This window comes from Dendrobates tinctorius, unplaced genomic scaffold (genome assembly GCF_039654945.1).
Source record: "Dendrobates tinctorius isolate UK_male_01 unplaced genomic scaffold, ASM3965494v1 ptg000046l, whole genome shotgun sequence".
In the NCBI taxonomy this organism is placed as follows: Eukaryota; Metazoa; Chordata; class Amphibia; order Anura; family Dendrobatidae; genus Dendrobates; species Dendrobates tinctorius.
In genome coordinates this window covers 63,778,139-63,791,124 of record NW_027361714.1, presented here as the reverse complement: position 1 = coordinate 63,791,124, position 12,986 = coordinate 63,778,139, and the positions used below count along the sequence as shown (strand labels likewise).

Below are 12,986 nucleotides of genomic sequence, written 5' to 3'. Positions count from 1 at the left end.
TACTTAGCTGCACAGCGGAAAAGCACAGCCCTGTCAACTACATAGTGGCTGCAGCGCGATTGTGAAGAGCCACCCTTATTTTTCAAAATGGGGTGGATCTGCAGGATCCTCATGGTTTTAATGAGTCTAGAAAACAGTCATGATCATTGGGGTTCTCTGGCATTTGTGAAATTGGCTGCGTTAAGCTTCATCTCTTCCGGTGACTGCTGGGAGGTGGAGAAGTGGAGTGGACAACAGTATTTATTTTATATTGCGATTTGGACTTTGTCTCAAAATTTCTGGTACCACTGTACATAAAGGCATGTTTTCCACTGCACATTAAAGAAGGTTGTCCACTACTTGAACAACTTCTCATACCCCTCGGTTGGCCCCGATAACATTATTAAGCTTATACTCACCTTCCGGGCTGACGCTGTTCCTACGGTGTCGACAGTCACTCTCTCCCGGCCTCTCACACGTTGTTGTGACACATGATGCTGAAGCCCAATCCGAGCAGGCGTCACTATCTCCTTCGGACAAATTGAACATGAAGAAGCCAGGGATCACCTGCATCCTGGACTTCCTCTTCATGTGCGATTTGTCCAAAAAGTAGAGACCAAACAAAAAAACATTTTGATCAAGAAGGGGGTTGTCTTAGTAGTAGACAACCCCTTTAACATTAATACAGAACAGTGCAGGGACAAAATTCACGCTAAGCAGCGCCAGATGGCAAAGCAATCAGACTCCACTACAAAGCGATCGCCTAAAAATTATCAAATATATAGCTATAATAAAAACACTCTTCATAATAGTTTCTTAATGATTTAATCTTTTAACTGTAAAACTCTTTACATGAAAAAATATGAAAACATCATACAATACAGTCCCTGATCCGTTAATATTAACTTATACATGTGAAAATAGGGGGGGGGGGGGGGGGCGACAAAAAACAGGAATAGACACATTACAGAAGTTAGGGTAAGTGTTCCATTGTGAATTTATTGCACATGTGAAGGCTGAATCGTTTTTCTTTAAGGAATTCTTTCAGCCCGGAAGACTTTTGACATCTGTAAACGGCCCTTGAAATACAAGAACTGCGTATTAGATTTGCAGTATCTATCACAAGGTTAATACTGTACAGTGCATCACTCTGCGCAATATAAAAAAACGCAACAACAAAACAAACAAACAAACCATGGTTGAATATTTGTGATATTGAATCTCAGTCCCATTCACTTCAATAGTGTTCAGGTGCAATACTAGACAAAACATTCACAAGGTTGTTGGTTCCGGAAGAAAGCAGACTTGTTTTTATAATCCCATTTTCTACATAAGAAGAAATAAATGCACCTTATGACTCATTACAAGAACTATAAATATGGAAAGATGAATGACTGAAATATTATAAGCCACTCAAAACCTAATAATTCACATGCAGCTTGACAAACAACTGCATTTAAAATTTCATTTAAAAAATACATTTAAATTTCTTTAAAAAAAAAAGTTAAAAAAGAGGGATATCTGGCGACTTTTGAAGATACGCTGGAAGTGAGCAGTGCCACTTTAGGATCCCTGCACAACCTTTCGACTGGTGCCAATACACTTATGGACTAAGGGCTTATTTACACATCATTTCATACATGTGCTTTTACAAAGTAAAAAAAAAATTCTTGCTTGGATTTTCAAAGATTTATTTGCGATAAGTAGGACCCTATTTTTTTTTTTCAGATCGGAGGATTGGGACCAATGTAAAGAAAAATAGGAAATAAGTGTCTATTTTTCTTAATTTTTTCACAAATACAAAGAACTCATTAAAAATCTGAGGGGCAAGAGTCAGGGCTTAAAACATAGGTTTGGACTTGCAGTGACTAGCTTTATTTATTTATTTTTTTAATTTATTTCCAACACTGCACCCCCACTTCTCTATAAGGTCTTAAAAGAGCAATTGGGATGTGAGAGAGGGGGCATTTTAAAATATTAATGCATTCTTTTTATTACTGATTTCTCCTGTTACGGGGTCCGTTATGTTAGCCCCAGTTACAGGGGAAATTTAACCTCCTGTCTGGATAGCAGAGTCGGCTTGGTTACTTAAGAACAATACGCTCCTGCTCCCTCTCTACCACCCAGTGATGACATGCCTGCTGGGTCTGAAGGAGGAAGAACTGCAAGTGCTGCGTATTTTGTATACAGTTTGTTCAGCACAGTGTATACAGCGATCAGGTAAACAGATGGTAATATACCTGATCTGCTTGCTCTGTGGGGATCCTGGCCATTTCCCACTCCCAAAAACATATTGTGCAAGCTGCTTAAGAGAAATGCAAACTTCCCAAATGTTTAAAGTTTGTATCACGCTTACCCTTATCTGCAGGAGGGTAGCGTGACTGGTCAGCGGTCCCGGCGTCAGCGTAGCAACTCAGACCGCGGGGCTGTCAGAGGGGCCTGGGTAGGAACACAGTTTGGGAGGTCGCAGGACCTGTGGAAGGGGCGGAGCGCTGGTAGAAATGCTCAGAGGCTGCAGGACCTAGCACCACGTGACCTGTGACGTCAGAGGGGCGGAGCTTATCACAGGGACGCTGATGTGACGGGCAGGGAGCTCAGAGAGCCAGGAGTTTACACACTAGCGATGGTCAGACAATCCAGAAGTCATACACAGGAGGAGCAATGCAGTACAGAATCAGGCAGAACAAGAATGGTCAGACAAGTAGGAGGTCAGGCACGGGTCGGGCTGCACGGTACAAAATCAGAAGGTGAGAGGGTAGTCGAGGGAAGCCAACAGTCAGAACACGGGTCGAGCAGGACGGTACCAAATCAGAAAGCCAAGAGACAAAACCAGAAACCAGACCAGATCATACACACCATAGACACGGGAACAGGCGAGAGGTACTTAGCAAAGACAGGGTCGGACACACTCAAGTATGAAGTATAAACGACAGGGAAGGCTGCTCGCCTGTGGCCATAAATACCCTCCCTGAGGTCAAAGAGAGGCTCTAACCATTAACCCTTCGCTTGCCAGACCAAAATTCCAGATACCATGACAGTTTGTAGGCAGACTGGAAGTAGTTAACCACAATTATGTAAAATTTTTGCTGCATGTAAATAAACTCTTATTAGCAGTTAAAACTGGTACCGATACCCACCATCATTTGCTCAACAACATTTTGTGTGTAGGTACAGTTACCGTAGTTTTATTTGCAGTCAGTAAAATTATACACTTTAAGCCAAATATAAGCCATATTTAAGAACATTTTCAATATTTGCCTCTTCTCTTCATTTAAAGTTATTTTTACCTGTATTCTGTTGCTTCTATTGATATCAATACTCACTTCTCTGCCCAAAGAATCATAAAATAAATTTTATTGTTGCCTGTTGGACCCTATTGACTTACAATAGAGTTTGTTGATCTCCACCTTTGTGCCTGTTGCACTGATACACAGACGACTATCCGCTGGTTATCGACAATATTATGAGATTATGAGACAATATCGACAGGCTCGGTCAACACTCTAAATGTATGGGGGTGCACTGGCCAACTGGTCATCTGTAAAGAGGTCGATCAGGCATGTCCAATTTTTAGACTGCCAATCACTTTGTTTTCCAGAGATAGGCCGCCAGCAAAGAAGTCCATCGGTGACTTTCGCTTAGAGGATGCACCAGTGCTTGGCCAAGCAAGCGCTTATATATACAGTGAGATAAATAATTAGTTGATCCCTTGCTGATTTTCTCGGTTTGCCCACTGACAAAGACATGAACAGTCTATAATTTTAAGAGTAGACTAATTTTAACATTGAGAGATAGAATATCAAAAATAAAATCCAGAAAATCACATTGTATAAATTTATTTACATTTTGCAGGGAGAAATAAGTATTTGATCCCTCTGGCAAATAAGACTTAATACTTGGTAGCAAAACCCTTGTTGTCAAGCATAACAGTCAGACGTTTTTTTAGGTGATGATGAGGTATGCGCACGTCAGGAGGAATTTTTGCTACACTCCTCTTTGGGACACTCTTTTTGTGCAGCCTGGTTGCTTCTATAGCATGGAGATCTGCATGCTATAGACGCTGTCAGTGCTGCAAAAAAGTTGCACACTGACCTGAGAGATTTCCTCATCATCATTGCGCATGACAGAAAGTCTCTCAGCAGTGGAGACCCGGATGTCGTCGTGACATCGGGTCTCCATGGCAACAATCGGGACCCCACGTCATGCCGCGGGGTCTCCGATCCAAAGGCAGAGGGGCTGTCACAGCTGACAGCCCTTATGCCTGCTCCCGGAACGCTGCGATCATGTTTGATCGCAATGTGCCGGGAGTTAAAGTGCCGGGAGCGGTCCATGACGGCTCCTGGCACTCAGTGCCGGGTGTCAGCTGTGATAATCAGCTGACACCAGGCCGCGATGAACCGCGTTCCCCCCGGCTGATCGCATATGACGTACTATTCCGTCCATGGGGATTAAGTCCCAGGGCACATGGACGGAATAGTACGCTATATGGCAGAAAGGGGTTAAAATCCGAAATGTTGGCCTACTGAAATGTATATTCAGTAAATTCACTCAATACTTGGTCGGGGCTCCTTTGGCATCAATTACTGTGCTTGATTGGCCAGCAATCTCACCTGACCTTAACCCCATAGAGACTCTATGGGGTATTGTCAAGGAGAATATGAGAGACACCAGACCGCACAATGCAGACTAGCTGAAGGCTTCTATCAAAGCAACTTGGGCTTCCATAACACCTCAGCAGTGCCACAGGCTGACCGTCTCCATGACATGCTGCATTGATACAGCAATTGATGCAAAAGGAGCCCCGACCAAGTACTGAGTGCATTTACTGAACATGCATTTCAGTAGGACAACTTTTCAGATTTTAAAATATTTTTTTTATGCTGCTGTTCTAATTTACTGAGATAATGACTTTTGGGTTTTCATTGGCTGTAAGCCATAATCATCAACATTAACAGAAATAAACTCTTGAAATAGATCACTCTGTTTGTAATGACTCTTTATAATATAGGAGTTTCCCTTTTTGTACTGAAGAACTAAACTAAATGAATTTTTTGATGATATTCTAATTTTGTTAGATGCACCTCTATCTCTATCAGCAGGGATCAGTGCTAAATCCAATTGCTGATGTTTATCCATTTAAATGTCACTTTCAGTATCTGATAACATTTAAATAGTTTTAAAAATGCATGACCGACCAATTGGGTTACAGAATTACCAGTGTGCGCACTATTAATGCCAAGCCAGTGGCTGATTTTTGTAACAAATTACAAAATACATTAAGGCTATGTGCCCACGGTGCGTGTTAAAACGCACACCAAAAACCGGACTCCTTCCCAGAAGTCGCACGTTTTTTTTCCGCGCGATTTCACCGCGATTATGATCGCGATTATGCTGCGATTTTCGTGTGCGATATTCAAGCACTTTCAAGGCGATTTGAAGCATCGCTTGGAAAGTGATTGACAGGTTGGTCACACTCGTCAAACATAGTGTTTGACAAGTGTGACCAGGTTTTTACTATTGAGGCCGCCTATGCGGCATCAATAGTAAAAGATAGAATGTTAAAAAAAATGATAAAAAACGGTGTATATTTACCTTCCGGCGTCCCGCGCTGCATTCCCGGGCCACAGCGTTCCCAGTAATGCCTTGCGAGACCTGTGATGACGTAGTCTCGCGTTACTATAGCGATCTTGCGAGACCGCTAGAGTCACGCGAGACTACGTCATCACTGGACCGTGCCGCAAGGCATTACTGGGAACGCTTAGGCCGGGAATGCAGCGCGGGACGCCGGAAGGTAAATATACCCCGATTTTTTATTTTTTATTCTTTTTTTTTTACAGGGTTATGGTACCCAGGGCCTGGAGGACAGTCTCCTCTCCTTCACACCGTGGGTACCAACCGCACATGAGACGCTTAACTTCCCGCATGGTGGGCATAGCCACATGCGGGAAGTCAGCGATTCTCATGCATTCCTATGGGTGCGGAATCGCGGCAATTCTTTGCGATTCCGCACAAAAGAATGAGCATGCTGCAATTTTTTCCGCGATGCGATTCCGCAGCGGAAAAAAGCGCAGCATTAGCACAGCATGTGCGGAATGCCATAGGAATGCATGGGGGGCATTCTGTACACGATTTTTAACCGTTTTCGCGCCGAAAATCGCGGCAAAAACGCTTAAAAATCGCTATGTGGGCACACAGCCTTAAAGGGAAGCGATCATATCCCAAAACACTATTAACCTGCAGATGTAGGGTTAATCTGCAGGTCATTAATAGCGTTCTCTGGCTTTTAGTCCGAAGCATGGCATCAGCCACTGCTTAGCATATAGTGAGCTGTAACCATAGAGCCGACTGTGCCGCCCACGCCCACTGAGCCCCCGGGGGACCTGTGAATGACGCTTCCAGTCATCCAAAGGCCGGCGCTACAGGTATGAGACCTGTTCTTCCAACGTCAGGACGGGCCTGGGACCTTTCCTTTCACCCATTATAAGGTACCGTCTGGTTTCAGTATGGTAATCCCATCAAGGACAGGAACCCAACTGAAGCGGGGGAGAGGTACCGCCCTTTTATTTCAATAGGCTCCTGTTCTGGCTGTTCGGATCCCTCTCTCAGATGTGCTGTCATGGGTGAAGGGAAAAGTGGAGATTTTGGTTCCATAGGCTTAAATTCATGGACTGCAGAGGCCTTGAGTGCGCTTGTTCCCACCATACTGCTGGAATACAACCTGTTAAGTTTCCTAGAATACACCTTGCCTTCCTGACCAACTCATGGGGACTGGAAAAGTGGTTCCTTATACTTAGAAAAATCTTCTGAACTTTCTAATGTGGAAGGAAACATAACCTCAAGAACGGTAAGGCTTAATACTAGAAGTTATATTTTCCCTCTAAGTAATAGTGCAATTCACAGGAATTTTTGATCATCTCCATGCATTGACACAAGTTAATAAACATTCTTCATATATAGGACTGGCATGAAACAGTCTTCAAAATGAAAATCTTGATTTTTTTTTTGTATATCAGATGCTTGTTTAGACTTTTTACATTAATACTGATTCTTAATTCCACATTCGTGGTTTTTTTTTTTTTTTACATATATAGGGGAAATATGAGGCCCTGTCTTCCTGGGAGTCTGAACAGGGCACCAAAACTTGTTTTTCCAGAAATAATCTGTCACAACTATGTTGTCGGAATACCGGGGCCAGGGGCTCCTTCCTTGTTTCTAACACTATTGTCGCCCTAGCAAGCCCTGTTTCCCGGATTACTTCTGATGTTGAAGACGCCAGGGCCACGTACTTTGCTGAACTCCTGAATCAGCCCTATTATCTGTCCCTCTCCCTGACCCAGGGAAGTTAAAGTGTATGTAGATACACAAACCAGACTAACTAGAGAGTACGTACAGGGATAAATGAAAATACCAAACACACAAATATATTCTTACAGACAACAGACAAACACCGGGGAGAGAAGGAAGGAAAACCAAATAAGGGAGGGTTTGAATGTGCACACAGCTGAAACACCAAGCAACAGTCACAGATCAACACTCCAAATGCCTCTACCTACAACCAACTCCTCCACTCCTTACCAGGCAGTATAAGACTAACACTAGCAATTCAATTGCCAGAGATGAGTATGCATAGGAGAGGAGAGTGGTCAATGCTGAACAGCCGAGATCATCAAAGAAGGAATGCTTCAGAGACTCTAAGCTGATTACTAACCCTTGCATCGCTAATAGAAATCTGCACCGTTTAATAGAAAGGAGAAGTGCTTATAATCAGTGCAGAAGTACGTCAAATCAGACGATGCGGTCTTCTGGCCCATATCTGTCATGTTTAATAAGTGAAAATCTCTTTCCAAAAAAATACGGAAGCGACTAGTACATTATGAGATTTTTTTTGTTTTTTTTTCACAATAACATTTGAGCAGTGAAAAAAAAGGAAATCTGAACAGCTCTACTGAATAACATTGGTCCGAGTGAACATTGTCACTTAGCCTTACTCTATTTTGTAACAAGTCCAATCAGTAAGAGAAATAATAACCTCTATTTACCCATTATATTTTAGGAGGAATAACAGAATTGGCACAGCACAGAGTTCTAAGAAAAAATGCTTCTGCAATTTTAATTCCTGGAATCATGAGAGGTCATTATGAAATACTTACAGTCTTTTCTTCTGGGGAGAGAATGCCCTCTACCACCACAATCTGGTATTGCTTATGTTTTAAACCACCTGCATATTTGCGCAAGTGTTTTAGATCGGCACCTTCCAAAGATTTTTTAGTCAGTCTCTTCATGGACTCTGATGGACATCCAGGATCGAATAATAATAAACAGTAGGATTTATTTTTCCGCTCTTCAATTCCCACAATGGTTCGGCTGTGACCTTTAGCAAAAATGTTGAACAAAACAAATATAAAATACAATTTTTCTAAACATTTACCACATATATGAAAAGCACATATTTAAAGGGGTTGTACACTACTAGGACCACCCCTTCTTGATCAAAATGTTTGGCCCCCATAAAATAATAAAGCTTATACTCCCCTCCCATGTCGTCGCTGCTCTTGCAATGTCGGCAGACGCTCTCCCAGGGTCTCTCGTGCAGTGTTGTGACACATGACGCCGGCACCCAAGTTAAGTTGCAGAGAACAGTGAAACCAAACAAAAAAATGGGAAACATACTTCGCAAAAGTCACTCTGAAGCCCAATCATAAGGTAGCTGGTGGCTGAGAGCCCACTATGGAGGGAAGCGGCGTCACGAGGAATGCTGCATTACTGCCGATGATGTACAGGCTGGCTGAGGGACCTGTCTCAGAGAGTTGTCGGCCATAAACCACTTGATGGTGAAGGGAAAGCCTAGACCCCCCCCTCCCCCGAGTCCATAAAACGAAGCTCCACAGGAGCAACCTCTGATACAACTATCCCCTGTATGGACAGGAAAAACACTGGAGGGGCCTTTTAACCTCTCTGTGATTCTGTCCTGCTATAGGTCAAGGAAGGACTAACTCCATGGTGCTGTCCAGAGGGATGTACTGAAAAACAAGATTTAACTCCTTCACAACAAGCCTGTTTTCACCTTTCTGACCAGGCCAAAAGGTCAAATTTTACTATTCTGACCAGTGTCACTTTATATGGTAATCATACTTTAAAGACATACTGATAGGGAATTTAGATTGTGAGCCTCATCGGGGACAGTGATGATAATGTGTGCAAACTGTGAAGCGCTGCGGAATATGTTAGCGCTATATAAAAATAAAGATTATTTATTATTATATTATTTATTCTGAAACGATTCAACGGATCTCACTGATTTTGACACTGTATTTTGTAACACATTGTGCTTCATTTTAGTGGAAAATTTAGGTCCAAGTTTTTTACGTTTATTTGTGGAAAAAAATTGGAATTTTGATGAAAATTTTGCAAATTTTTAAACTTTTAATTTTTATGCCCGTAAACTATATCTCACACAAAATAGTTAATAACATTTACCACATGTCTACTTTACATCTGCCTTATTTTTCAAGCTTAATTTTTGTTGTTACGAAGTTGGAAGGGTTAGAAGTTCATCAGCAATTTCTAATTTTTCCAACAAAATTTACACCATTTCAATAACTGCACCCAAAGTGCTAAAAACCACTTATAAGAAGTTAAATAACCCTTTAGGTGCTTCATCGGAATTAAAGCAATGTGGAAGGAAAAAATGAACATTTTACTTTTCCCTACAATAATGTTGCTTTACCCCACATTTCTTATTATTTCTTATTTTCACAAGGGTAACAGGAGAAAATGGAGCCTAAACTTTGTTGTGCAATTTCTTCTGACTATAACGACATCCCAAAAGTGGTTGAAAGCTACTGTTTGGGCACACAGCAGGGCTCCAAATGGAAGGAGTGATGATTTGGAGCGCAGACTTTGATAGAATGGTTTGCGGGCGCAATGACGAATTTGCACAGTCCTTGAGGTGCCAAAACAGTAGAAACCCCCCCGCCACAAGTGACCCTATATTGGAAGAGATCTACTGTTTTCCTCGTATGTGAATTTTATAATTTGGTGGCATATTTGAGTTGTGTAGAGTACATCAGGTTGGCATACGTGAGTGGTGTAGATTTAATCAGGATGGCATATGTAAGTTATGTAGGGTACATCAAGTCGTGCAAATATTAGAGCAAATCCATGGATAATTGGTACAGTTTGAAAGAGTCTTTTATGCACAGGTCAAGTTTATTGGGGCAGGTGTCACACTGAAAAATGGTGTCAATACTTATCCTCCTACTTTAACACACTTTGCACCTTTTTTGTGACCTTCATTTCTTTGCAGTTTGAGGGGTCTCAACTGGGAAGTGTCACCCTAGTATTATACAAGCACCTCCAGTTCCAAAGTACTGGGGCCCTTCCCTTTCCTGACTTCCAAATATTAGAGCCTTGATCACTACTTCCTGAAACTGAAGAAATGTGCTGGCCTGGCCTACATATCGTGATAGCATGTAAGTGTTATACATTGCCATCTGTACGATATGCATGGCCAGATTTTTGTAACACACCTTCGCTTTCTGTATGGCACTGTACAGCTTGAGGACTTGATCAGAGAGATCAACTTCCCCTATATATTTATTGTACCCCAGGACACAGTCTGGTTTGGCGACCTGTGTAGACGTACCCTGCACAGCAGGGAAGGTGAGGTCATTACCATGTATTGTGGTCAATAAAAGGACATCCCTCTTGTCATTATACTTGACCATCAGCATATTGCTACATTAGAATCTGTTCTCACCCTTTCTGGGCAGCTGCCCAAATAGCTTGCAAGGAAGTCCGCTGTTTTTTGCGCACAGTACCGCATGAGGTGGGAGCTTTTGCAGTGAGGAATTTGAAAAGATGCTGGTGTAGAAGTTATCTACGTAGAGGTGATAACTCTGATCCAGCAGTGGGTGCACCAATTCCCACACAACTTTCCCACTCACTGCCAGGATAGTAGTACATTCAGAGGGTTGAATCTGGGTGTCCTTCCCTTCATAAACCCTATATCTGTGGGTGTACCCTCAGGTATTCACACACAGCTTGTAGAGTTTAATTCCATACTTGGCCCTCTTACAGGGCAGGAACTGTTGGAATTTGAGCCTCCCCTTTAAGTGCATTAGGGACTCATCTACACAGATGTCCCTTTGGGAACGTACACCTCAGCACATTTGTTGCTGAAGTGATCAGTGACTGGCCGAACTTTGAAAAGTCAATCAAAATTGGGGTACACTTGGAGAGGACATTGTGCATTATTGTTGTAAAGCAAAAATTTGTGAATGGCCTCGAGGTGCGCAAAGGACATAGCCATGCGGAAAACTGGAGTGTTATATAAAACATCAACGCTCCAATATTGCTGAACTTCTGGCTTCTTCACTAACCCCATGCGAAGGACAATGCCCCAAAACTTCATCATTTTTATTGCCTCATTGGGGGTCCTTTAGCGAATGATGAAGTGGGATTTTGGAATAAAAATTAGTGGGCATTTAAATTTGTCTCAGCCACGATGAGATCTACAAAATTGTCAGAGACAAAGACTTTGAAAAAGACGATTGCTGTGAGGGCTGTAGTGTTCTACAAAATCAGGAATCTGTGTCTCATAATCTTCAGGGGTTATGTTTCATAGGGGGGGTTACCAACTGTGGGTGCTGGCTTATTTGCTTCCTGAGGTGTCTGCTAGAGGAGGAGGAGGAGGAAAAATTAAAGTAAGGTGGCATCCTCTTCCTCACTATCAGTGTCGGAGCGGCTGCAGAAGGCATGCACGGATGTGGTGCAAAGGGGGGGGATAAAAAAAAGTTAGCTCCTCCTCCGCAGTATACACCCTCGCCCCTATTGCGGGCGGAAATCAGTTTGGTACCAAAGCTGTAGGAGGACAACAAAATCAATCTCAATACAGGTACAACATGTCCAAAGGAAAAAACACCACCCTTATATCAAATAAGTAGACATATTAATTTAAACAAAACAAGAGCCAACTGGCTATCAGGGTGGGTGCTGTGTCCCCCAATGAGCGTCTCGGAGAAAAGGATTTTACAGTGAGTTATCACAAAAATCCATGTTTCTCCTTCGCCTCATTAGGGGACACAGAGACTGTGGGACGTCCTAATGCAGTCCCTGGGTGGGAGATTGACTCACCGATCCAAGCTACATGCACCTCTTGTTTAAAGGTGCGCCACCGCTGCTTGGAGAATCCCTCTACCCAGGCTCGCATCCGCTGAGGCCTGAGTATGGATATTGTAATGTTTGGCAAATGTGTGCAGGCTGGACCAGGTTGCTGCCTTGCAAACCTGTTCCGTCGAAGCCTGATGCCGAAGCGTCCAAGAGGCGCCCACTGCCCAAGTTGAGTGCGCACTGATTGCTGCTGGAATCGGCGTGCCTCTAATGCGGTAGGACTCCTGAATAGTCAAACGAATCCATCTGGCTATGGTCGATTTTGAGGCAGTGAGTCCCTTCCTGCGCCCTTCGAGAAGCACGAACAGCGTGTCCGTCTGACGAAAGGGTGCCATCCTCGACACGTACCTCCAGAGGGCTCTTACCAGGTCTAACATGTGAAGAGCCTTTTCCACACGGTGCACCGGTGCTGGACAAAATGAAGGCAAGACAACATCTTGATTAATGTGAAAAGAGGACACGACCTTCGGCAGAAACGGAGGGGCTGGTCTGAGCACCACCTTATCCTTATGGAAAGTGATGAATGGAGCTCGGCAGGATAGGGCCGCCAGCTCTGAAACCCGCCTGATAGAAGTGATGGCCACTAGGAACACCACTTTCCAGGAAAGGTACCTCAAAGAGACATCCTGAAGCGGTTCAAAAGGAGCTTCCTGCAGAACACTTAGGACCAGGTTAAAGTCCCAGGCGTCCATAGGCGCCTTATAGGGAGGTACCAAGTGGGAGACTCCCTGGATGATAGTCTTAACCTGCAAATTGGTAGCAATTCTCCGCTGGAACAGGACGGATAAGGCCGATATTTGTCCCTGAGGTAACTTGGGGCCAAGGCCGAGTCTAGC

The 12,986-nt window shown here is 43.3% G+C and overlaps 1 protein-coding gene across 1 annotated transcript in view; it reads right to left on the bottom strand.

Moving 5' to 3' along the window:
- Nucleotides 1-788: 788 nt before the first annotated feature.
- The window catches only part of ZUP1 (zinc finger containing ubiquitin peptidase 1), a 54,612-nt gene continuing 42,414 nt past the window's right edge, over nt 789-12,986 (bottom strand). The window contains exons 9-10 of the mRNA XM_073575954.1: nt 8,130-8,350; nt 789-1,058 (exon numbers count right to left, since the gene is read on the bottom strand). Of these exons, the coding sequence (XP_073432055.1) occupies nt 1,011-1,058; nt 8,130-8,350 (269 nt within the window). The 3' untranslated portion in view covers nt 789-1,010. The remainder of the gene's footprint in view (nt 1,059-8,129; nt 8,351-12,986) is intronic.